Here is a 27,487-nt window from a genome sequence, read left to right as displayed (position 1 = left end):
CAGCCAGGGGAGGAATGAATTCATGGGTAGAGCATAGAGGATGCCTAGAGCAGTAAGACTATTCTACATAACTATGCATACATGACATAAGAGTTTTATCAAACTGTATAAAGAGTTTTAAGAATTTAATTAAACTGTATAACACCAAGGGTAACCCTAGTGCAAACTATAAACTTCAGTTGATACAAATCCACTAATAACAGAGAGTGCCTTATTTTTTTTCATATTTTTTTCATACACGGTGTTCACAGTGGGGGATGCTTGTCTATAGTATGAGATTAAGGTATATGAGAACACAGCACTTCTCAAAACTGTTCTAAAAAGCTAGACATGGTGGTGCTTGCCTCTAATCTCAGCACTCCTGAGACAGAAGCACACAGATCTCTGTGAGTTTGAGGCCAGTCTGGTCTATATTTTGAGTTCTAGGACAGCCAGGGCTGTGTAGAAAGCCCCTGTCTTAAAAAAATAAAAAAATTAAAAAAAAAAAATGCAGGGGGTTGGAGGGAAACAGGGGCTGGAGTGATGGCTCAGAGGTTAGGAACACTGGCTGGGCTGATTCACATCAGAAACATTTAGGCAAAAATCACTAAAGCAAAAATCAATTAGGAACAATCCATGCCAGTTCCCTTGTCAGTCCATAACCAATCAACATAGAATTTTAAAACAGACCTGAAAGTGTTTCTGCAGAAAATATTCTAATTAGATAAAATTACCAAAATAATGCAAGATAAAATTTATAAATGTTTATTTACCAAATACAGCACAATATCATGCTGCAAATTAAAGCAAATATTATGAAATATTCCTGTTTCAGACAGAAATGAATGCTTAGCTAACAGAAGAAACATTTATCCATGCAAGTATCTACTGTCTTAAAATAACTATTCTTTAAAGAAGGTTGGAAAATCTTAATTTCCCTAATTTTTCTTTTTTGTTTCTTGCACAATGTGTTATGAATAAACTAAAACCAAGACCAGTTTGTGCACTTAAAACATGCCTACTCATCTGTCCTATAGGACAGCACAGCTCCAAACTACTTTCTTTCTACATTTGTCATCTGCATTTTCACATTTCATTCATCAGGGTCCTAAGTGATTTTTCTGGTTTCCTAAGTCCTCTGGTATAAAAGCACCTGAAAAAAATACTTTGTCAAGAATATTTAAGAATGTATTTTGACAGCTGAGAAAAAGAAATCAGATGTGTCAGAGATATTGAAAGTTCATTATAAAAGGTGAAATTAGGAAAGCTGGTGAAACCCTGCCTTTGTTAACATTTATAACACTAGATACCCTTTTCCACACAAGATTTTAGCTATGAAACCTACTAAAATAACGTTATTAGTAATTCTAAAAAGGAGGGCTAGAGAGTTGGCCCAGTGGTTAAGAACACTTGTTACAAAGGAGTTAGGTGTGATTCCTAGCAATCACATGGAGGCTCCCACCTCCCAGGGCACCAGGGATGCAATGAGGTATACAGACATATCACTCATACATATGAAACAATAAAAACTAATCTAATGACAAAAAAAAAAAAAAAAAGACCAAAAAATACCTCTAAAAAAGTGATTGTCCCAAATTTCAATTCCAGTACTCAGGAGGCAGGCAAGTTGGAGGCCAGCCTAGTTTATATAGGGAGCTCCGGGCCAGCCAAGGCCACACAGTAAAACAAAATAAAACAAAAATTTAAACAGCCGGGCACAGGTGGCACACACCTGTAATCCTAGCACTCAGGGAGACAGAAGCAGGCGGATCTCTGTGAGTTCAAGGCAAACATGGTCTACAAAGCAAGTCCAGAACAGCCATAGCTACACAAGAGAAACCCTGTCTCAAAAAAACAAAACAAATTCAAAATAAGTGACTGGCTCAAACTTTTTTTTAAAAATATTTATTTATTATGTATACAATGTTCTGTCTGCATGTAAACCTGCACACTAGAAGAAGGCACCAGTTCTCATAGATGGTTGTGACCAACCATGTGGTTGCTGGGAATTGAACTCAGGACCTTTAGAAGAGCAGCCAGTGACCTTAACCTCCGAGCCATCTCTCCAGCTCTGGCTTAAACTCTTAACGCCTTAACTTGTATTTTTTTTTTTCTTCAGTCTCCAGAATTATTTCAAAAATAGGAAAGTAAGCAGGACTCATAGGCTCACCAATCACATGCTACTATGACCTGAAGTAATTTTTTGTTTTGTTTTGTTTTGTTTTGTTTTGTTTAGGATGTTAGGATTAAAGGTTGCACCACCACAGCCTGGCACTGACAGTAATTTTTAAGACAAGATTGGGAATTCAGTCATCAGTCTTTAAGGTGTTTTACTTCGGTGCTTCAACTGCAGCCTTTATAACCTGGCCAATCACCCATCAGCAAAACAAATTTTGAGGTTACTATTTATAATCATCAGTTCTTACCTGGTCCTGTGTTGATAATAATGTAAAGAGAGTTTCCAACGCTGCTCTTCGAACTGAGGATATAGTGTGATGCAAAAATGGCCAGACACGTGGGACTAAAACTGTGAGTGACTGCTGAATACTAATAAAGAAGAGACAAATTAATCTCATTCATTATCAATTGAAATCTCTTAGGTGCTTTATCTAATATCAATGTTGTGTGGGCCTACTGATGCTGACATGCCTTTTTAATAAATAAAAGATGATCCAATTTTCATGAGCATTCACTTAACACTCATTCAAAAATTATATTGTAATACCAAAAGACAGAAAATGCAGCCAATAAAGGGTAGAGATTTAATACTAGGTTTTTCTATGGTACTAATGCCATAATTACCTTCATCAAGTTAGAACTTTCCAAGATACCTGCACTTTTCTTCCCCGGAAAATGGGAAATGTATCCTAGCTACACAATCAGATCCATAGAACTGTTTTCCATCACAAGGGCTAACCTCAACGGGTAGCTAATCATAATTTGTATTCATCTTTCAGGCCATCTCAAGTAACAAGAAACAGAGATAATAATAGTTTTGAAATTTGTCTTAGCATTTACTAGTCTTCCTAGACTCACATTTCTTCCTTCTCAGATAAAATTTTAAAGTAAGCAAAGCCAAATCTAGGTTAACTTGAATCACAGCATTTCTGCCATATTCAGAAGTCATTTTTAAAAAATACTTCAAGTGAGGAAGTCATTCTTAAATGGCATCTGATATATCCCTTAATAGAAAAAAAGCAGAAACAAAAAAAAAGGACTAAGCCTTGTTAACACCACCAACCTTCCCCTCTCCAGGGAACTGCTGTCACAGCTATTTTCATTACTAGTAAGTATGTACAAACATTACCTGTTCCATTTATTTATTTTTGTAAGTTCATTTTAAAAGTTCCAATATAAGTACATGCACATGCAGACATAAGAGATTCAGAACACATACAGGCATTCTAACAAAGACTTGTTAATAATCAAACTGTTCATGTGCCACATGACATGCTGCATTTTCTCTTGCACAAGCTGGAAAGTATCTGCCAATTACCGCACATATAAAAAATGTTTCTAATGAGGTACTTGTGAAACAAACAGGATGGAAAACTACAGTTTCACATTGGATTATCAGAAATTTTATTGCATTGTATAATTTTCTTATATTATGTATTTTTGTTTAAGTATTTCACTATTTTCTGTGTTTGGGTGTTCTGCCTGCATGTGTATCTGTGCAGAACATGCATGCAGTGCGCTGAATGCCCTGGAGCTGTCATTTCATCATGTGGTTGCCAAGAGTTGAGCCTGGATCCTCTGGAAGAACGACCACTGCTCTTAGCTGCTGAGATCTCTCCAGCCCTGTATTATTTAGTTTTCTTGATTCCACCTACTAAGGTCCACAGGCTAAATACATCTATGGACTTCCCTTTACTTTTTAATGGAAGTTTTACTGGAGCACATTACTCCATGTAATGTATACTAAAAGCATTCTGGTTATAGTAACAGAGTGGAAGGAACAGTTTCATCTAAGACTGGCTCACAACCAAAACCTCTTGTTTGAGGTAATGTAAAACCTCTAAGACTTTACAGTTTTGGGAGTTTTTACTTAGACTCGCTTAATCCCTTTGTATTGTATTAGTAAGAAGCAGGAAGCCTGATGTACGCACTGACACTTAACTTCAGTTGCTGTCTTCTATTTATTACTTCTATGGGCACTCACCTGCTATTCCTACTTGCATGCTGTTCTACTAGCCTCAATTCTGCACTATATACTACTAGTTGGTAATATATGAACAACATGCTTATCATACATGTTTCAATTTCAATAAAATACTCATTAATACAGCCAGAAGTTACTTTAAAATCATAATCATATGAACAATCACTGAATAACTTCCCTAGGCTAAGAACCATCATTTCCTCACTCATTTAAAAAGCTGTGAGACATTCCCTCTGCATCTCTGTGGATACTGTTACTAGAAAAAGTATAGCATTCTGGCATGTCACACAGATGGGAAACTTCTGACTCTCATGGCCAATGTCAGAACTGAAAAGTCATAGCAGTTCAAATGTTTGCTGTTTCTTGCTTCACCTGAGCCCTGTCTTTGAGTTTTATAGTTCATGATTACTTGTTATCTTCCTGACTAGTAATTACTGAAATTAAGGACAAAAACTGAAGAAATAAACAATACCAAGAAAAAGTTGACAGAAAAGGAAAATCTTGGAAAACTGACATTAAATTTAAAAAAATCTATAATCTGGGGCCAGCACTATAGATAATATAAAATGACTGGTTTTAAAATGGATATTTTAAAGTATCTATTTTAGATCCACAAGATAATCAACTATAAAATGTTCTATTTTTTTTCTTTCTTTCTTCCTTCCTTCCTTCCTTTTCTTTCTGTCTTTTTTTAAATTATGAGAGGCTCCAGGAAAACACAAGACATCAAGCAGCCATGTGGGACCTTTGCAAGCACAACAAGTGCTTTTAACCATGAGCCATCTCTCTAACCCCTAGAGCTACTATGTCCTAGCAGCTAGAATAAAGAAGGAAAAAACTTCCTAAGAAAAAGTGTCTTCAACTTACAGCACTGTTCTTAAAGGTGATAGAACAGTCTAAGTTTAATCATCTAGAAAGATACAAAAGGCTTATTATTCTATCCCACTAATAACAAATAGTTACCTGCATTGCTGGACCTGAGGGTAAGTTAACATGGATGAAAGAAGAGTCATAATACTATTTGTTGAAGCTGTTAGATCATCTAATTCCAGAAGAGAATCCCATAAGGTATTTATAATGGAGGGTACCTGTAAAATCAGTTTTTAAGAAAAGTTACTGATTTCACATACAAATCCATAAATCCTGCCAAATTATATCCCAAGGGTCAATACGAGTCAATAGCATATCTAATTCCAATAAATTTGGACAATATCAGTTTTAAGTAATGTTAAGAAAAAGACACTATTTACCATTAACAATTCTCTACCTTCTTTTTAGTGCCATTCGGCTCTACATTTGTCACTTCCTGCCTAGCCAGATTTTTACTGGGAAAAATAATTTCAGGAAATTTTAACAATCGTGAACACACAAGTTTAGTTTTTGTGCTCATAAAATAATGCTGACTACATTTTTAACTTCATATTTTGGAATTGATAAAATAAAAACTGTAGCTAAAATTTAATAGTCTCTTTCAAATGAGATCAGGTTAAAATGACAAAAAACAACATCAAAATAAGACTTCACATCTCTAAACATAAGGGAAAAATTTAGAGACAAATAGCTGTTTCCTTTTCAAAGAAATTCTCTGTGTATTAAGAACATAAAGGAAATTAGACAATACACAATTCACTGCTCCCAAAAAACATATAATCAAACTTCCATGCATCAGAGGGATGTTAGAGACAAGAAATTTTCCACAAAAGGTGTAGGAGATAAAATAAAAAGAACTCAAATCTTTTTCTTACTATTCCATACCCAAATGTGAACATGCTCTATAGGAAGAAAATGCTGAAAAACTTTCAGTATACCTTTTGTGTCTGAAGGTAGACAAGGCTTTCTACAACAGGCACTAAGGATGCTGCAGCAACAGCCCTGACATCATCATCAAGGTCCTGGAGTCCTTCAATTATTCGGGTTAAAACTTTAGGCAATAAAGTGTTAATTACATCCTGTAAAACAAAACATCAAAACAGGCTAATTTTCTATGGTATAATTTCTGTGCTCAAACATCTCTATTAACTTTGAACTCCATTCCAATATTTATATATTTGGAAAAAACTCACTAACAGAATAGATAAATTAGCAGAAGCATAACTAATTCCACTTGAGAAAGATTCTAAATATTACTGGATGAAACTTAAATATCAGAACAGTTCATAATAAGACTATAAATGCTGTATGTGAACACAAATATATATATGTCCCTAGCAAGACTCTCAGCTTACATTTTTTATTTAATACCACTGACAACATCTGGCAATATCACTGACCAGTGGATATAAAAGAAATGACAAAGAAAAGCTACATCCTTCTATTTCTCATTATTCCAATCTGATCTCTTTTCATCTTCCCACCAAGGCCAGCTTCTCTGTTGCTACTCCTATGATCATATACTAAGAATCTCATTAAGAATTGGTCTTGTGACACTGTGTAGTAAAACAGTTTGCTCTGCAGTCAGGCATAGCTGTGTGTGCCTATAATGCCAGCATTATTGCATAGAGACAGAGGGCTTGTAAGAGCTTGCTAGCTAGACAGTCTAGTCAAAGAGGTGAGCTTCTGGTAAGAAACTAAAAAACCCTGCCATAGCATTAAGTAAAGAGTGACTCTAATACCTCTGTGGTAATTCAACATACCAGATGCTTTCACATCTAATCACTGATACACTATTCAGAGTAGCTAAAATATAGATCCAGCCTATATGCTCATCAACCCATGAATAAATGAAGAAGTGGTACGAATAAAAAAAAAAAAAAACCTTCAGCCATAAAGGAAAATGTGACATTTGCAGAAAAACAGACCACAAAAGTGTCAAAAAGAAGCCCCTGAAACAGCCCAAGAAGCAAGCCAAGGATGTGGATGAGGGAGATATTTATTTAGTAAGAAATAAAAAGAGTAGCAGAAGAATATCATGGAGCTAAAATAAAAGCCAAAGCCATGGAGAAGGTCCCCTTGGCCAGAAGTAGAATTATAAATCTGGCAAAAAGCAAGCTGTTTCTTGTACTTGTGATAATGATGACCCACTTCCATTCCTATTTAAACATCTGATTGCCTGTCATAATGCCTTTTGCTACCTATAGCCAGAATAAAGTGTTATCTGGAGCCTGTTATACACTACAATAAACTTTTAAAGAAAACAATACATAAGAAAATGTCAAAATGTAAGCCAGGCATAGTGGCACACACCTGTAATCCCCATACTTGGGGAGGCAGAGGCAGGAGGATCTCTGTGAGTTCAAGGCCAGCCTGGTCTACAAAGCATGCTACACTGAGAAACCCTGACTTGAAAAACCAAAATTTAAAAAAAGAAAATATCAAAATGAGACCCAATTATTTGTACATTAACCAAAAATTAATTTAAAAGTTATAAGACAAAAAAAAAGAAACAAGTGCCTCTCAAGCCTTTTTTTTTTTTTTTGGTCTTGTAGGAGAAATAGTCTTTTTCAGGTGAGAACACATCACTTTGTTATCCAGTATCAAATAGTCAGCCCTGAAAACATATAAACAAGTAACATTATATTGACTGAGCAGATTATATTTAGGAATACACACGTGTGTTCGCGTGCGCGCACACACACACAAGCATACAGGCAAACGGTAACAATGGGAAAAAAAAAAGCCATGAATTTGAAAGACAGCACGGAGGGGTAAATGGGAGGTCTTAGAGAGGAGAAAAAAGAAGGAAGAAATGAAGAAATGCTATAATTATAATCTCAAAAATAAAAAAGTTTTCAGTAAGGGAAGAGGGCTCCCTCTTTCTAAGAACCAGGGGATAGGGAGAGGGGGGGAGAAGGAAGGGAGGGTGGGACCCAGAGGAGACGAGGGAGGGAGCTATAATTGGGATGTTAAATAAATTAATTTAAAAAAGACAAAGATCTTAAAAATTAGTCCTATTATGAAATAAGTTAAGGTATTTTCTACTTTGCTTTTTCTAGAAGCTACTATACAAAAAAGGTTGTAGGGACTAAAAGGCCAGGAAAAGCAAGAACAAAGCAGAAAGAGTAAACAAAGTAGTAGAAAGCTTGGGTCTATGAACAAAAATCACAAGGTAATATTTTCTTGCTGGCAGCTTAAAACAACAAAAGAAAAAACAACCTTAGAAGTAACTTCAAAAGGCTTTTCAGGAATAGGAAGGGAGGTTCCATTCTTGGATTAGTAAGTAAGAGAACAGAGTTGAAAAGCTAATCCAAAGCACTAAGTACGACAATCTCTTAAGATCCTGCCAATATTAGCCAGGCTAGAAAATATTCAGGAAATTGCACAGTGGTTAAAAAAAAAAAAAAAAAAAAAAAAAAAAAAGGCTCAATCCTTGTTTCTCTCTAGTTCCTTATTTATCTTATGTTTTTTTTTTCCTTTCTTTTCTTTTTTTTAAAGGTAAGATATCCCAAATATATATCCCATGCTACATTTTATCTAGCTAAGGATTACCTTGAACTTCTGATCCTTTTATATCTGCCAGCAATATACTGGGATAAGGACTTTGGATCACACAGGTTTGACTCCAGCACTACAATTACAGGCCTGGCCACCATGCCTTGCTTGCTTTTATCATTTTAGCACTCAACTTTGTAAAAAATGTATGGGTCATAAATTAAAAAGGCTTTTTTTTGTGAGTCAACCTAGGAACCCAATTTCTAGCCACAACATGCTAGACTCTATCAAAACTTTCAGTAAGCTACAAAGAGAACATTAATGCTCATCAGTAGATAGTGTATAATATGCATGTGTTTTTATTAGGATGAAGCCTGTCAATGGAACACTGAATTATAAAGCACTCCATTAAAAAAAAAAAGATATGTCATATAATTCTGACTTCTAGTACTGAGCATAGTTTTATAACATTAAACAAAGCTTCTAAGTCTTTAGAACTTGTTTCCCTGTATGAAAATGTTAAGGCTGCCTGTATTTTGTTTTTCTAAACCTTCTTATAAAAGATAAAAAAAGGAAGAAAAATATTGGTGAATAATGTAAAAAAGTACATGATTGTGTAGACTGCTTGCTCTGTTGCACTTGCTTGGGTGGGTTTCCTATCTATTTCTTCTATATATGTATATCCTATATAACATGAGTCTCAGAGACCTCAGAGACCAAGTATTCAATATTTAAATAAGTTTAAGCAATTAAAAAAACTATGAAATTCATTGAACGAGTTGCAACAAACAATGTAACTAATCATCTTTTGATTTCTCTGTAAATTCTTATGATCATCACCTACTTTTGTGACACATTCTCAAGGACATCCTGAGTCTGGCATGATGACTGTAACTGTAGAACCAAAGAGGCAGAGGCAGAACAATCTCTGCAGTTCTGAGGCCCGCCTGGTCTGTATAGTGAGCTCCAGGCTAGCTGGAGATACACAGTGAGATCAGAAAACAAAGGAACAAAAAAGCAATCATGCACACCCATCACAACAAACAAAACATCTAAGAAAAAAAATTCCCTCACATGCACTTTCAAAACTCAGTTATTTACCTGACGAACTGCCAAAGCATATTTTATTCCCAGAAGACCACCATGTCTAACTTCCCACTGTTCTTGGGTCAGTAATTTCAGCAGCACATCTACTGTCTTATGAACTCCTGTTTCATTCATGTGCTTTAAAACCACACCTAATGTTTGAGCACAAGTTTCACGAACTGGTGCTACAACCTACAAAACAGAAAGGAGTTACATATACAGAAAATTTACTGATGCAGAATTTACAGTGTGGGCAAAGCTTCACTCACGTGATACTTACTTCATCAGAAACAAAGTCTCCAAATCTGTCCAACGCAAAAACACAAAGAAGTCTAATGACTAAGTCTTCCAACCACTCTTGATGCTGCTGGATCATCTATGAAAACAGAATCACTTTTGATAATAGGTAAAAATCAACTCTCTACTGGGGAGAGTCGAAGTGTTAAATCCAAAAAGAAAAAGATATAATATTGGGACTATCTTAGCAAAATCAATAGTTATCAAATTGCATAAGAGTTCCATTTACCATCTTAAGCATAACCATGTCCTCCTTGATGATTATATTCAGAGACATTACATCAAAATTCTTATACTCATGGTTCCTTTTATGTTCTTGTACTCTTTAAAAAAGAAAACTACCACTGGCTGGGCACTCAGGAGGCAGAGGCAGGCAGAGATCTCCGTGAGTTCAAGGCTAGAAAGGTACACAGAGAATCCCAAGCCAGCCATAGTGGGACTGTTTGAAAACATCCCCCACCTCCAAGAAAACAAAAGAAAGAGAATGACTTAAGGTTACTCTCCATCAGGTCCTCTGCTGGCTATGCTATTTCCAGGGCTTGTTGCTACACTAACGCTGCTCAGAGACCACTTTATTCACCTTACTATACTCTCATACCCTGCTCAAACGATCTTCTTTCGGCGACTTTTCTAGTGTTTCTGATATCTCTGTCCCAACCTCATTGCACAACAATAAACCTGCATCCTTTTTTCCTACCTTTTCAAAGTTCTTCCTCTTACTCACCTTGCATTCTTAGTTTATGTTAGATAACTTGTTATTTCTCCCTAAATTAGAAAAAGAGACCAAGTACTAAAACTAAATCATAGTTTTAATACACTTACCTCTTCCAAAGTGCTGTCTCCCATTTTACCACCACTTTTCCCATGAGCTTTAAGAATTTCTCTAAGTCCAGTACCTGCCCCATGTCGAACCTAAGAAAACACAAGAAGCAAATGTCAGATGTCAAATGTTTAAAGATGCCAAGTTCAACTCTTCTTTAATATGAATATGTTTTCCAGTCAACACTGATGTTACAGAAACATCTATTAAAACATAATCATGTCTTCTTTTTTTCAAGGCAAGGCTTTACTTTGTAACCCTGATTTCTCTGAAATGAAAGCTGCTATGTATATAAGGCTGGCCAAGAACTCAGAAAGAAGGGCCTACCTCTGCTTCCCAAGTGCTGGGATTAAAGGTGCATACCACCACACCTCGATTATAATCAAGTTTTTAAATAACATGCTTTCTTTGTACTGGGATACAAAGAAAGTAAAATAAATGGTACCTTATAGGATTGTGTTTTTCAACTAAGGCAAATTACATATATTAATTTCACAACTGTTTTAGTTATGTGGAAGGTTTTCAAAGCTAAGCAAGAAAATCGTTATTCTCCAGCTATTTACATCCTGTAACTCTAGCTGGCTCTCACCTCCATCCTCAGTCTCTATCTAGATTTAGGACTAAACAGCAAGGGAAAGAAATTTCCAAATATTGTCCTGGATAGCCCAAATGCCAGTATTTTAGAAGTACATGCATTTAAAAAATCCGAAAGTGGTCAAGTGCCAAAAGAAATCATACAAGATGTCTAATGGCTAATGCTTTATCCTGTAGATAAATCACCATTCTCAGAGATGTTAACTGAAAGCAGAACAAAGCCATTGACACTATACTCATTCATTTAAAATGATATCTGAGCTAAGATTTACCTAATGTTAAAAGGTACTCGTAGCATTATCTTTTTTTTTCCTTCCTTTTCCTCTCTCTTTCTTTCCCTTCTAAGGATCATACCCAGGCAGAGTCTCACACATGCTAAGCAAGTGCTACACCAATGACCCCATGGCCTCAAAGCAGATTTGTTTTGTTTGTTTGTTTAATTCAAAGGCCAACTAAAGGTCTGATAAATAATCTGACTAGAGGCTCTTCTTCATCTTTTCTACATCCTGGGACATGTTTGAAATGTCTTTGAAGAAATACTTTGGAGGCTAAATTACTTCTGAAACTGGTTGGAAACTATTGCCCTGTCCACAGCCATACCACCTTGTGTTTTTTGTGGGTTTTTTGGTTGGTTGGTTGGCTTTTTGGTGATCTTGACTTTTGAGCACAGGGCCTTGTGTATGATAAACACATACTTCTACACTACTAGAATATACACCTAGGCCCTGAAATTACTTTCTTGGTAAATCAAAACAGCCCACTTCTAGGCATGATATAGTAGTAAGCACTTTTAATCCCAGAACTCGGGAAACTGAGGCAGGAATACCACAAGTTCAAGACAAGCATGGACTACAATAAGACTGCCATTTTACTCCCCAAAAGCTGTCCATTTTCAATGAAAACCAACAATATTTTAACTGTCTATGAGAAAAATACAAGTCTTTATGGTAGCCAAAAGAATAAAACAAAATGAACAATTTGTTTCAAAAAATAATTTAAAGGATGAGAAAGGTTTCTTAAAAATCTAAAATTTATACTTAAAAGTCAAACCTAGTGGGGAGGCATACACTTTTAATCCCAGGACCCAGAAGGTTTAAGAACAGGAAGTTACATACTGAAACCTTGTCTCAACTGCCTGCCCCATAAGAGAGAGATAGAGACAGAGACAGAGAGAGAAATAAAAATATACAATATGCCCCAAGTCCCAAGACACCTGAGTGAAAAGTAGGAATCCAACAAGTGTACTATTAGCCAAGAAGAAGATGCCTTACCTCCCATGAGGGATTAAAAAGGTCATTGCAAAGTTCTTCACAAAAGCTTTCCAAAGGCCATTCATTTGTCTAAATAAAAAAAAAATATAATTACTACTAGATCAAAGCTTTGGATTTAACAATTTAACAACTTAAGAAATTCAAAGAGCCGTGTTTAGGTGTAGGCTTAGCAATAGTAACATGGCTTTAAATTTTTTAAATAAATATTTTACTAAAGAAGTATAAGATGTTTACTAATAAAATTTCTCTTAGTTGACAAATTATACAATATTCTCGAGGTATACATTTAAGAAGCTTATAAACAGGGCTTGGAGAGATGGTTAAGGACCATCTCAGTGATTAAGGACACTGGTTGTTTTTCCAGAAAACCCAGATTCAATTCCCAGCACCCACATGACAGCTCACAACTGTCTATAACTCCAGTTCCAGGGGTCTAACACCCTCTTCTGGCCCCCATGGACACCAGCCATGCAAGTGGTGCACAGACATACCTGCAACAAAACACCCATACACTTAAAAAAACAGTAACGCTAAAAAAAATAAATAAAAAAAAAAAAAGGTCAATCAGCCAGGCAGCCAGGCACAATGGCGCGCTCGCCTGTGATCCCAGCTGAGGGAAGCAGAAGCAGGTGGATCTCAGTGAGCTTAAGGCCACCCTGGTCTACAAATTGAGTCCAGGATACCAAGGCCACACAGAGAAACCCTGTCTCGAAAAAAAATACATACATACATATTTTTTAAAAGCTATAAACAATTTCAATATACCTCTTCAATTAAGGAAGAACTCTCTGGAACATTATCAATCAAGACTTTGGAATCATTTGCAGTCTGATTAATAACAACATTTGCTACTTTCCGTCGCTTTTCTTCTGGCTCTCCATCAGTGCTGTCATTGCTAAAAAAAAAAGTTACCAATTTAAAAATAAATGAAGGAGAATACAGATGTTCTACAAGGAGTGTCAGAAAATCCATTATCTGCCAGGGTTGCACAGAGAAAAGCTGTCTCAAGAAACCAAGAAATGAAAAAGTAATGCAGTTTAAAGTATAGTCTTAATTACTCTGAATCTCTCCCTCTCTCTACATGTTCATTTGTTTGTTTTTCCCGACAGGGTTTCTCTGCTTAGCCCTGAGAGTTCTGAAACTAGCTCTGTAGACCAAGCTAGTCTCAAACTCAGAGATCTGCCTGCCTCTGCCTCCCAATGTTGGGACTGAAGGTGTGACCACCAGAGGCCTCCTGCCTCCACCTCCCAAGAGCCGGGATTAAAGGCATGCACAGAACTTTTATTAGATTACTACAAGCTGAATATCTCTAGTTTGGGACCAGTAACATTCTGACTGTAGACTTAACAAGTTGTTCACCTTAAAAATCCAGTAAAGAGGATTGGGGATTTAGCTAAGTGGTAGAACACTTGCCTAGCAAGGGCAAGACCCTGGGTTCAGTCCTCAGCTCTGGGAAAAAAGACAAAATAACAAAAAGCCAATAAAGACTTTAAAAATTAAAAAATTCAATATAGGTTTTACACTTAAAAAAATAACCTGATAGACTGGATATCAGAAGAAGAAGAAAAGAGGGAACAGTCAGGAACCTGACACAGAGGACCTCTGAAAAGCTCTGCCCTGCAGACTATCAGTGTAGATGCTGAGACTTATGGGCAACCTTTTGGTGGGAAACAGTAAGATCTGGAGAGGACAGGAACTCCACAAGGAGAGCAACAGAACCAAAAAATCTGAGCACAGGGGTCTTTCCTGAGACTGCTATTCCAACCAAGGACTATGCATGGAGATAACCTAAGACCCCTGCACAGATGTAGCCCATGGCAGTTCAGTATCCAAGTGGGTTCCATTGTAATAGGAACAGGGACTGTCCCTGACATGAACTGTTTGGCCTGCTCTTTAATTACCTCCCCCTGAGGGGGAAGCAGCATTACCAGGCCATAGAAGAAGACAATGCAGCCACTCCTGATGAGACCTAATTGACTAGGATCAGAAGGAAGTAAAAGAAGACCTCCCCTATCAGTGTACTTGGGGAGGGGCATGCATGCAGAGGGTGGAGGAAGGGAGGGATTGGGATGGGAGAAGGAAGGGAACCACAGGGGGGATACAAAGCAAATAAAGTGTAATTAATAAAGAAAAAATAAAAAAAATAAAAATAAATAACCTGAAGCAAATATTCCTGTCAAATAGATTTTATTTAACTATTTTTGCTTTACATCTCTGTTTTGTTTTTCAAGACAGGGTTCCTTTGTATAGCCCTGGTTGTTCTGGAACTCACTCTGTAAGGCCAGGTTGGCCTCGAATTCAGAGATCGCCTGTCTCTACCTTCCAATGGCTTGTACCATTGCCACCACTACCACACCAGCTTATGTTTTAGCTTTTTTTTTTGGGGGGGGGTGGGAAAGGGAAAGGAGATTTGAGACAGAGTTTCTCTGTGTTTGTCCTGGTTGTCCTGGAACTCACACTTTAACTCTTATGCACTGCAAAACACTTTTTAGCCTTATCTGAACATAAAGCACAGAACTATCGTTTACAACAAAGACCTAATTTTACAGACTTTGCAATATTTATTAATTCATCACTTAAACAGTCTTGAATACCATTAGAGTCTAATTTAACAGAAGAGGTGCTCAAGAATCTACAATTTAACACACACTACAGAGATCTGAAAGATGTTTTGAACTAGCTAACTTTGAAGTCAAATAACACTTTTATTAATTCAGTATGAATCTGAAGACAATGCCTCTTACTTCAGAATTGTTTTCTACAGAAATATTAAACCAGCAAGTCTGGATCACTGTCCACTATTTAGCACTGCCCTTAGCTAAAGAACAAGGGATAATACCCTGGCAGCACTTTTCACTTAAGAAGTGCATCCCCTTGACTGGTGTCCCTTAGAGGACCTCTCTGAATTCATTCTCTACTGTTCTCATCTGATGCACTTCAGCCACCCTAAACATTCCACAGTGAAGGTGTTTACGTTCCATGATTGGAATGCTTTCCCCTTGCAGGTCTTCAGTCTTCATGCGAGGCTGAAAATCACTAAGGAAAAAATAATAAAAATAAAAACAAAACAAAACTAAATCTACTCCTATAGATTTGTCTAGCAAAACAATCTCATTCCCCAGTACCAGTAAATACTCTGTCCTGAGTAAAATAATCCAAGCAGCACTACTCAGCTGAACAAAAATCACCAAAAGTTCACCAGTACACCATGCCCACACAGGGTTTCACGTGAATAAGCACAAAGATTACTACCTCTTCTCATTCGTTTCCACTGCATCCCTAGATCTCTGTTTTGCAAATAACTTGGCCATTCTTTTAGCTTTGTTCTTCTGTCTATTACTCATTCCTGCTCGGAATTCTGAATCAATCAGCTCAGCTGCCTGGAGAGTCTAAAAGAATAAAACGAGTTTAAATTGTCAGAAATAAAAATAAATACTGATAGTTTCAATCTTAGGAAAGAAAAGTGTATAAATTTTAATAGAGATATTAAACAATCTTTTTGATAATATTACACTATTATGTATCATGATTTTACTTGCTCAGTAAGTAATAAAACACATTGATGTGTGTAGTGTATATTTGTGTTTGTGTGGACATGTGCATGAGAGCTTCCAGGTGTATTCAGCCATCCTGAACATTCCATAGTAAAGGGATTTACGTTTTGTGAGTGAATGCTCTGCCCTTGTAGGTCTTTAGTCTTCGTGTGAGGCTGAAAATCACTAAGGAAAAAATAAATAAATAAAAACAAAGCCAGGCAGCAGTGGCACACACCTTTAATCCCAGAACCCCGGAGGCAGAAGCAGGTAGATATCTGTAAGTTCAAGGCCAGCCAGGCCTACAGAGTGAGTTCCAGGATAGCTAGCTCTCCACAATGAAACCCTGTCTCAAAAAACAAAAAATAAAGACCAAAAAAAAAAAAAAGTATATATATATATATATATATATATATATATATATATATATACACACATATATATATATCTGTAGTATTTTTCTGGAGAAACAATCTTATTCCCCAGTAACAGTAAACACTCTGTCCTGAGTAAAACAATGCAAGGCATAAGTGCTGGAACACTTAAAATCCCAACACTTGGAAGGCAGGAGGAGGATGAGACAGCCAGGGCTATCTAGGAAGACCTTGTCTCTAAAACAAAATGGTATGCCTTGAATCCCTGCAGAGGCAGAAGGATATCTGTGAGTTCAAGGATCTCAAAAAAAAAAAAAAAAAAATCAATAATTAAATCAATTAAAATTTTAAAAGAAAATCTTTTAATTGTCTGATTCCCAAGTCTTATAACTTTTCTGTACTACAGGTGTTGTATAAATAAGTAGTCATAACAACAGTAGGGTATCTGAAGTGTTGAGATCTCAAAATAATCACAATATCATAGTTATAAAAACAAAATTCTTAATAAAAGAAACTAATGCTGATCATGTGCTGAAAAAAAAAAGAAGAAAGAAAGGAAGGAAGAATTATAGCCTTAAATGACTGACTGGTCCAGCACTCCATCATCATCTTAGCCACATGATCCTTCACTCCTAACTACCTCCTGCTTGTTTTGATCTTTTCCTGTTCATTGGAGACACTATAAAAACTGTGTGATAAGCAAATACACTTGGAAGCACTTGCACACATACCCACACAAACGTATACCTACACTGCATACAAAAATGTGTTTAGTCTACATATACTGTTATACTAAACTATATTATGTGAGGAAAGGTCAAGATGGCTTAAATGTACACACAATACTTGGTATACAGAAATTTCAGGGGGAGATGAGTCAACTAATAAAGTACTTGCTGAGCAAGCATGAAGGCCTGCATTTGAAGGCCCAGCACCCATGCAGAAATTTCAGGAAAGATACACAAGTAACTCTTAACAGATTGTCTATAAGAATAGAAAAATTTGCGTCCCTAAATTATTGGTAAGATACTGCTTTGAAGGACTGGAGAGATGATGGCTCAGCAGACAAAGTGTTTGGTATTCTTCCAGAGGATTTAAATTTGGTTCCCAGAACTGGCACTGTAGCTTATAGCCATCTATTGATGCTTATACCATGCTTGATTTGTTTGTTCATCATGTTATTACATTTTTATTCTTATATCTTATTTTCCTTTTTGAAAAATATCCCACTTTCCTCTTTATTTTTTGAAATACGAATCATTGTTCTAAACATTTCTATCATCTTATCTATGATAGTCCTTTTTTCAAGCTCCCCAAAAATTACTTTTATCCTCTATTTAAGCAACTAGGAACTTTTTTTGTTGTTTGGTTGGTTTTCAAGCTATCCTTTACTCGCTCTGTACACCAGGCTAGACTAGGACTCACAGAGATCCGCTTACCTCTGCCTCCCAGAGTGCTAGGATTACAGTTGTATGCCACTTGCCTGGACAACAAGGATCTTTTAATACTAGAGGCATCTGCAAAGTCTAGCATAATATTTATCCAACAGTCTGACATGTAAGAGAAAGGCTGGACTTCTGTCTGTAGAATATGCCAGATTCTCAGCTTAAGATACTGAATTAAAGTGGCACTGAACAGTAATGAGTAGAATTAAGCACAGCATTTTTCTTGGTGCAACTGGATAACAAAATGAAGCAAACCCTTTGTGCTGCTACGTGCAATCAAACAACCCAATGTTTTACCTACAGATTGTTTGTTTACAAGGGCTGCTGAAGTTGGGTTATAATCCAAATCTTCATCGTTGAAGAGTTCTTCAGTACTCATTCCAATTGCTTCTCCCATATTAAGTCCAAGTTTCTTCTGTAGTAATTTCCGTTGTCGTGCTATCCTCTCTTTAGGATCCACTTCACCTATAAAAAGAAAATAATAATAATAATAATAATAATAATAATAATAATAATCCCTCGAAATCAGTTAAAGTTTTTACTAGCCGAGTAGTAGTGGTGCCTGCCTTTAATCCTAGCACTCAGGGAGGCAGAGGCCAGCCTGGTTTACAGAGTTCCAGAACAGCCGGAGCTACAAAGAGAAAGCCTGTCTCAAAAAACAAAAACAAATTTAAAAAGGTTTTTACTATGTACAGATAAGACTCCCACCACAATAATAAAAAAATACTAAAAAGTACATATTGCCAAACATTTGCTTGGATAATTCCAAGTGGTACCACATTCCTGTAACTGTAGCACTCAGAAGGCACTCAGTAGAGAGAGGTCTAGGCTACATAGTGCAGTTCAAGACTACGCTGGCATAATATTAAGACTGTCTCAAAATAACAAAACTAGAGCCAGGCAGTGGTGGCACATCCCTTCAATCCTAGTACTCGAGAAACAGAGGCAGTAGGGTCTCTGTGAGTTAGAGGCCACCCTTGTCTACATCCTAAGTTCTAGGACAGCCAGTGCTACATATTGAAACCTTGTTTCAAAACTAGAGACAGGCAAAGTGGCACTCAGGAAGCAGAAGCAGTCCAACTAGGTCTACTAGGGCTGACTAGTGAGACACAGTCAGAGAGAGTGAGGGGGGGAGGAAAGGGAGGACAGACAAAAAGAAACATAGAAACAGGGAAACAGGTAAGTAGGCAGATAATAATTATAACAATAATAATGGTGGTGTTAAAACACCTTTTGTCAGGTATAGTGTAATCCTAGACACCTGGGAGGCTGACACAGGAGAATCACGAAATAAAGTGAGACCTTGTGATGATGATGATGAAAGAGGAGTTGAGATAGAAGAGGGGGAAGTGGAAGGGAGAGGAAAAGGAAAAGGATAAAAAGAAGCGGGTAAAGACCAAGACCTCTTCTGCACTATTAACAAACCATACCTGGTAATATGAACAGCCCAAAAACTTTGTTTCCTGTAGTCATTAGAAAACTATGTCTAGCCACGCCTGGTGGCACACACCTGAGCTATGCAGAGGCAGGTAGATCTCTGTGAATTTTGAGGCTAGCCTAGTCTACAAAGTCCAGGACAGCCAAGGCTACACAGAAGAGAGAGAAAGAAAAGAGAAGAGAAGAGAAGAGAAGAGAAGAGAAGAGAAGAGAAGAGAAGAGAAGAGAAGAGAAGAGAAGAGAAGAGAAGAGAAGAGAAGGAAAAGAAAAAAGAAAGAAAGAAAAGAAAGAAAGAAAGAAAGAAAGAAGGGAAGGAAGGAAGGAAGGAAGAGGAAGGAAGGAAGGAAGGAAGGAAGAGTTCTAATCAATAAAACATTTTAAAATTTTCCCTGAGATTCTACTGTTGCCCTAATTTCAGTTATCAAGTATATATAAAATAATACGATTCATTTCTAAGGAAATCAGTCTTTATAGCTATACCTTGTACCTTCTCTGAAGGATCTTGGCAGGCTATAACACCAAAATCTAGATTCTGTTTGACAGAAAAGGATCAACAAATAAATGCTTATTCCAAAAGCACTCTTTTTGGTGCAACCAAACAAAGATAAGGAAATTAAAGTAAGTTTTTAAATGTCTCAAAAGCAAAATACCTAATCCTTCAATGAAAATCAGTAAAACACAACTATACCAAAGATGTCATTTAAAAACAAACAAACAAACAAACAATTAAACAAACACTTAGGGGGCTGAAGAAACGGCTTTGAGGTTAAATGCACTGGCTATTCTTCCAGGGGATCCACATGTGACTGTTAGCACCTACTAGCAGTTCGTAGTTAGTTGTAAATCCAGTTCTAGGGAATCTGGTGCCCTCTTCTGATCTACTCAGGCACCAGCCACACATGTACTGTACAGACAAAACACCTATAAAATGAAATAATTTTTTAAATTAATGAATAAGGTGTGGCAGCATACCCAGAGTCCAGGAGGGAAGTATATCTTCCAGTTCCAGGCCAGCTAGGGCTACATACTGAGATCTTGTCTCTAAATAAGTAAATTTTGTTTTTTGAGATAGGGTTTCTCTCTGCAGCCCTGGCTGTCCTGGAACTTGCTCTGCAGAGCAGCTGGCCTCGAACTCACAGAGACTCACTTGCCCCTGCCTCCCGAGTACTGGAATTAAAGGCATGTGCCACCATGACTCTGATAAATAAGATTTTTAAAAACTAAAATTTGACTTTAAAATAGCCAAGCAATTTTTTAAGCGCTATATAAAAATACTTTCTTAAAAACAGCACTGGAAGGGGCTGGAGAGATGGCTCAGAAGTTAAGAGAACCAGCTCTTCTTCGAGAGGTCCTGAGTTCAATTCCCAGCAACTATATGACGGCTCACAATCAGCTATAATGAGATCTGGTGCCCTCTTCTGGTCTGCAGGCATACATGCAGCCAGAACACTGTATACATAATAAACAAATAAACAAAATATGTACATGTATGTGGGATTTGTACGTGTGTGTTATTTATTAAAACAAAACAAAAAACAGCACTGAAGTCAGGCACCATGTAACCCCAACACTCAGGGAGACAAAGGCAGGAAGATCTCTGGGAGTTCGAGGCCAGCTTTGTCTACAAAGCAAAGTGATTCTAGGACAGCCAAGGCTACAAAGAGAAACCCTGTCTCAAAAAACTAAAAACTTAAAAAAAAAAAAAAAAAGAACAGCACTGGGAGGCAGAGGCGAGTAGATCTCTATGGGTTTATGTCATCTTCCTTTACATAGTGAGACCTTGTCTCAAAAAATAGATAGATAGATAGATAGATAGATAGATAGATAGATAGATAGATAGATAGATGAAATAAAACAGTGACACCTAGATAGCTTTGTGGAAAAAGGAGTTGTTACAAGCCTGATGAGCTGAATTTGGTCCCTGGCACCATATGGTAGAAGAAGAGAACTAATTCTTGCAAGCTGTCCTCTGACCTCCACAAATATACCTTGGCACTTGCACACCCACACACAAACATACACAGATGAATAAATAAAATATAGTTTAAACAAAGCCAATAGTGGAACTAAAGAGATAGCTCAGAGGTGAAAAATACTTGCTGCTCTTCCAGAGTTCTCAGCACTCATCATTCACAATCACCTGTAACTCCAGATCCAAAAGATCAATCCAAAATATTAATCGATCTTGCATATAGTAATAGCTAGTTAAAAAAAAAAAAAAACTAGAACAATGCATATTGGTAAATGATACTGACTTAGAGTTTCTTACATATGGCACATACACACACAAAAAACATAAATTGGACCTATCAAGATTATACTTTATGTTTCAAAGATCATCATCAAGAAAATGAAAACAAGAATTATAACTCAGTGATAGAATATTAGCAAAATACATTGCAAGGCCTTGGGTCTAATCCCCAGCTCCATCATTAAAAAAAGAAAAAAGTAAAGAAAAAGAAAAATATTGCCAAGGAAAAAACAACCCACAGAATAAACAAGATGCTAGTAATATATCTATCTCATAAGGCAGTTATATATAGAATATATAAAGATTGTTTCCAAGTCATAATAAAAGACAAAATGAGCAAAGTCTCTCAACAGGCATTTCTATAAAGAGATAAAAATGGACAACAAACGCATGAAAGGAAAAACATTCAATATTAGTAGTCAGCTGGAAAGTACAAATCAAAACCACAGAGATAGCGCTCATATTAGCAAGTATGGCTAACATCAGGAGTTAGATAATAAAGTTTTGGCAAGGCTGTGGAGAAATTCAAATTCTCATACAATGTTGGTGGAATATAAAATAGTGAACCCACTTTGTAAAAATCAGTTTCAGCCAGCATGCATGCTCTTAGTCCCAGCGACAGAGACAGAGGCAGGTGGATCTCTGTGAGTGTGAGGCCAGTCTAGTTTACAAAGGGAGTTCTAAGACAGCCAGCGCTACACAGAGAAACCCTACGTTGAAAAGCTAAACCAAAAGACAAAACAAAATAAAACACACAACAACAAAAAAACAAAAACAGAAACAAAAAACAAAACTGGTAGTTTCTCAATAGTAAAACATGGTTACTGTATGACCCAGCATTCTACTCCAAGGAAAAATGAAAACATGTTCATACAAAAAACTTATGAATGAATAATTTAGAGTAACTTGTTCCTTTTAACATTTATTTTTATTTTTAATTATACATGGGGAGGAGATCTATGCACGGGGCAGAGGCACTGGCTCCCCCTGAGCTGGAGTTACAGGTGGGTTTATCACCTGACATCCAGGCTCAGAACCAAGCATGGGTCCTTTGCAAGAGCAACACACTTTAACCAGTAAGCCATCTCACTAGTCCTGACAGAAACTTATTCTTAATAGCCAGAAAGTGGAAACAACCTGAAAGAGGAAAAGATAAACAAAACATGCTGTCCATATGATGGAATATCATTTATCCAGAAAATATGACTGTCTCATATCCTCAAGGTAACCACTACCAAAAAACTGAAAATGGGGTCTGCAGGGGCAGCACCTGATTTCAAGCCTTCAGAGCCCTGGCCTGAAAACACACATCTGTAACCTCAGTGGAGGGGAGGTGGACATGGAAGATTCTCTGAAGCCCAGCCAAATCAGCGAGTTCCAGGAAACACTGAAAGCTTGTCTCTGAAATCAACATGAACACGAGGTTGACTTCCGGCCCTTACATAAACACATATGCACATACACCGACACACAAACTCCTATACAAAAGTGGGAAAAGAAAAGAGGTTGACTGTAATTCACTGGTATATCTTGTAGCACGAATGATGCCTTAAGGTCAGTCTCTAGCATGTCAAAAAGTTCTGGCTACAGCATGAAAAAATTGCAATCCCTGTTCACTGTTGGTGGGAATATGAAATGATGCAGCCAATAAAGAAAAGTTGGAGCTACCACTTGATCAGGAACTCACTTCAAAGAAATGAAAGCAGAAGGCTGATGAACTAAGCAAGTCGATAAAGGTGCTTGCCACCAAGCTTTGTAACTTGAATTCGATACCTAGAATCCACCCAATGAAAAGAAAGAACTGAATAATTCCTCTGACCTCTACATATACACCATGATACACATGCCCCTGACCCTACACACACAGTAAATAAATAGAAGAAAAATCAAATTTCACAGGCCATAATCAAAATTATATTGTTATCATCTATCACTTAAAATTTGTTGTAGCTTTGTCTGGCCTAAAACTAACTCTGTAGACTAGCCTGGCAGGGAACGCAGAGCTCCTACTGGCTCTGCTGGGGTTAAAGTGTATGACACACACCCTGCCCTGTCCCCTGGGCCCCCACCCCTTTTTGTTTGTTTTTTGAGACAGGGTTTCTCTGTGTAGCCCTTGATGTCCTGGAACTTGCTATGTAGACCAGGCTGACCTTGCTTGAGCTCACAGAGATCTGCCTGTCTCTGTCTCTGCTGGGATTACGGGCATGTGCCACCACTACCCAGCTCTGCCCCCACTTTGTTTTAAATAATTTATTTTTATTTCATGTGCATTGCTGTTTCGCCTGCATATATATTTGCATGAGGATGTTCGATCCACTGGAACTAGAGTTACAGACAGTTGTGAATTGCCCTGTGGGTGCTGGGAATTGAACCTGGACTCTCTGGAGGAACAATCAATGTTCTTAACTGCTGAGCCATCTCTCCAGCCCGTGACCCCCGCCTTTTCTTAAATTAAGAGACAACTATTGGGCTGGAGGGTTGGCTCAGAAGTTAAGGCACTGGCTGCTCTTCCAGAGGTCCCGAGTTCAATTCCCAGTACCCACATGATGGCTCACAACCATCTACGAGATCTGGTGCTCTCTTCTGGCGTACAGGCACACATGCAGGCAGAACATTGTATAAATAATAAATAAATATATCTTTAAAAAAAAGAGAGACAACTACTTATATAACAGAAATCCATTAAATCCATCAGAATTTTTTCTATTCAAGACCACAATCTTGAATATGAAAAACCTTTTCCTGTAATTACCCTTTCTGGTTTTTGGCTTGTTTGAGGCAGGTCTCTCTATGTTGCACAGCCTAATCTCAGATTCCTGGACTCAAAAGATCATGTTTCAGCCTCTGGAGAAGCTGGCACTCTAAGGTATGAGCCAATGCACTCAAGGCATTTAATTACTTTTGTATCTAATTTAATTATTTTGTATTCTGTACACTTAAAGAGAATTAATGAATCAGTTACCAGGCTACAGTTTAATTTTAACTTCAGTTATTTACTTGGGACACATTATTTACATAGGCACACATTCCAACACTACCCAAAGCACAAGACAACAACACAATAACCTTCAAATCCCAGAACTATAAAAACACAAGGCACAACATGTGCGGGTTCGCATTACTGCAGCTTCAGAACAAGCATGGCTGGCTACTTTGTCTACCCCTAACTTCCCAAATGTAAAACTTCAGTCAATTTACATTTTATGATTCCTTATACGTTAAACAGCACATCAAATTATAAATTAGTTCTAAAACAAAATTTCAAACCAGGCAGGACTACTACTAACCTGATTTTTCATCCTGGACTTCAAATTCGGCACCAGCAGACCCCAAAAGGGATGCCCCATGCTGTAACAATCTGCATATATCGAATCTGTCAAAATTTAATCGATCTGTAGTAGATGAATCTTCCATAGAACTCTCTGTGGGTTCTAGATGAAGTTTAAAAATATTATTAGATCTTAGTCAAAAAATGAAAGAACACTGCGTATCATTACTTACAGTATTAGCTGATATTTAAGAAAATCAAAGAAATAGAAAAGCTAGTGTGATTTATCTACAAATAGTCCTTAGTTATCTGTAAATCAGCTATTAACTTGATGACTCCCCTTCTACAAACCATCAGAATGGTAAGTGGGTATATATATACATGAAAACATGTTTTATGAAGAAATGAAAGACCTCTGGAGTTAGAGCATGAGTTTAGTGTACCACTAAATCAGAAGACATGGGGCTGGTGAAATGGCTCAGTGGTTAAGAGCACTGTCTGCTCTTCCATCCCAGCACCCATATAGCAGCTCACAACTGTCTGTAATGCCTATCCCAAGGGATCTGACACCTTCACACTAAGGTACACAAAATAAAGTTTAAAAAAAAATCAGAAGACAAACATGCACAAAATGCATTCATAAACAGGTAAAGAACATTGTCTCTTCCTATGTCCAAGGAATAGCCAGGATAAAAACAACCACTCATTCAATAGGATTTGCTTCCCATACTTTAATTGTAACCTCATGACAAGCTATTGAAATTAAACATCCATTTGAAACTCAAGAACATCTTCAAAATGTTCTACATTCTTCCCCCAAAAAGGTCAGCTACAATGTTAAACAATAGCTGCTTACTAACACAACAGTTAATCTGGCATATGCAGTCATTCACTGTAAACCCTAACCCTGTTAACTTAAAAACAAATATAAACAAAAACCTCATGAGCGTTCTCTAGAAATAACAAGCAGTCCCACTATAAATTAATGCTAATCTAACTAGTTCAATAAAATGAGTTGCACTGTGTCTATCCACCAAGATAATGGGGAAAATGAACTGGAAATAAGGTTCTGGGTTTACATTTGATAAAAGGCAAATTAACAAAAAAACTCAAAAGCAAAAACTTTTAAGAAAGATAAGATTTATGCTAAAAGGCTAAAAATGAATCTCGTTGCTCCTTACTGAATTCTCCCTTAGGGAACGTTTATTATATCTTATGAAATACTGTACAATTACAGAATTTTTTTTAAAAGTTTAGGAAAAAACCACCTCAATTAATGCCTGAAAACTAAATTTGTAATTCTGTCCTTTGATATAATTCATACTACTACATAACTGATTCTGTGTTGCCAGATTCTAAAACACAAAATTTAGATAAAATAATATATAATAAAAGTTCATTTAATTAAAACGTATGTCTTATAGCTTTCTCAAAGGCATATGGTTTGCTTTAAAATACCAGTATGGGCAATCATAAAATAAGTACAATCTTTTACTTCTACACAACATCCAAAGAGAACAACAAAAACATTAATTTGGGTTGGCAGTACAGCTCAGTAATAGAATACTTGCCTATTATCCACAAGGCCCTGGGTTCAATCCTCAATACCACAAAAACAAAACAACAAGAAAACAAAACCCCTACACTGAGGGAGAACAGGACTAAAGAATTAGCTTGCCGATTATCCACACATAAATTACACTATACAAGCCACACTATATGAGCTTCCAAACAGTGAAAAATGAATTGTTCAGAAATATTTTCTTTAAGTAATAAATTTAGTACATTACAATGTTAAGTAATTTTAGAAATACATATGAAAACATTGTTTACCCAGCAGTTTCTTTTTAAGTTTGGTGGCAAAAAACATTAAATATTTTTTCCTAGCAAAGCTGAACATGAAAATTAAGCCTTTAAATCAAAATTGAAATTATTAGACCACACACTTCATGCTGTAGTTAAATATACAGTAATATTTTATTTCAAACTACTTTTCCACAGTAAAGGCACCTGATTTGGCTCTCGGCACTGGGTTCCACTCAGGCACGTTTTTCACTATAGCTTCAACAGCTTGTCCTGCTGCAATCCGGGTATCCCAATTTGCACTCCTTAAATATATTAATACCTTAAAATTATAAAATAAAATAATTACATATCAAAACAAAGGTTTGCTCCAGGTAACCATAAAAAACATTAATTTGTTATTAATTTATAATCCCAGATCTTTCAAATACATATAAAACATTTTAAAATTATTAAACTCATAAAATTTGGTTATTCACAGAAAATAGTACTATCTTTCTTTTTGTTTTTTAATGTTTATTGTGTGTGTGAGCATTATGTAGAGGTCAGAGGACAACGTACAGAAATTGGTTCTCTCCTTCCACCATCTGGGTTCCATGAATTGCACTCAGATTACAAGGTTTGGCAGCATGTTCCTTTACCAGCTAAGCCATTTCTCTTGCCCTCACTACCATCTTAAAAGAGGGAAAGAGAAAACAATAAAATGTTTAAAGGCATTTTTAAAATATCACTATTTAACACACTGAAAAGGAAATTTGGGCTGCCAAAATAGCTTCTTTAGTAAGTAAGCAGCTAGTCA

General features: G+C 36.8%; 1 protein-coding gene across 1 annotated transcript in view; it reads right to left on the bottom strand.

Moving 5' to 3' along the window:
- Btaf1 (B-TFIID TATA-box binding protein associated factor 1) overlaps positions 1-27,487 on the bottom strand; it is a 92,178-nt gene that overhangs the window by 43,069 nt on the left and 21,622 nt on the right. The window contains exons 3-14 of the mRNA XM_021631277.2: positions 26,896-27,010; positions 24,905-25,048; positions 18,231-18,394; positions 15,830-15,966; positions 13,343-13,472; positions 12,578-12,646; positions 10,715-10,804; positions 9,876-9,971; positions 9,611-9,787; positions 5,950-6,090; positions 5,105-5,229; positions 2,406-2,526 (exon numbers count right to left, since the gene is read on the bottom strand). Coding sequence (XP_021486952.1) covers positions 2,406-2,526; positions 5,105-5,229; positions 5,950-6,090; positions 9,611-9,787; positions 9,876-9,971; positions 10,715-10,804; positions 12,578-12,646; positions 13,343-13,472; positions 15,830-15,966; positions 18,231-18,394; positions 24,905-25,048; positions 26,896-27,010 — 1,509 coding nt within the window. The remainder of the gene's footprint in view (positions 1-2,405; positions 2,527-5,104; positions 5,230-5,949; positions 6,091-9,610; positions 9,788-9,875; positions 9,972-10,714; positions 10,805-12,577; positions 12,647-13,342; positions 13,473-15,829; positions 15,967-18,230; positions 18,395-24,904; positions 25,049-26,895; positions 27,011-27,487) is intronic.

The sequence above is a fragment of the Meriones unguiculatus genome, chromosome 1, assembly GCF_030254825.1.
Source record: "Meriones unguiculatus strain TT.TT164.6M chromosome 1, Bangor_MerUng_6.1, whole genome shotgun sequence".
In the NCBI taxonomy this organism is placed as follows: domain Eukaryota; kingdom Metazoa; phylum Chordata; class Mammalia; order Rodentia; family Muridae; genus Meriones; species Meriones unguiculatus.
The sequence above is the reverse complement of the archived record's forward strand: the minus strand, read 5'-3'. Positions and strand labels throughout refer to the sequence as shown.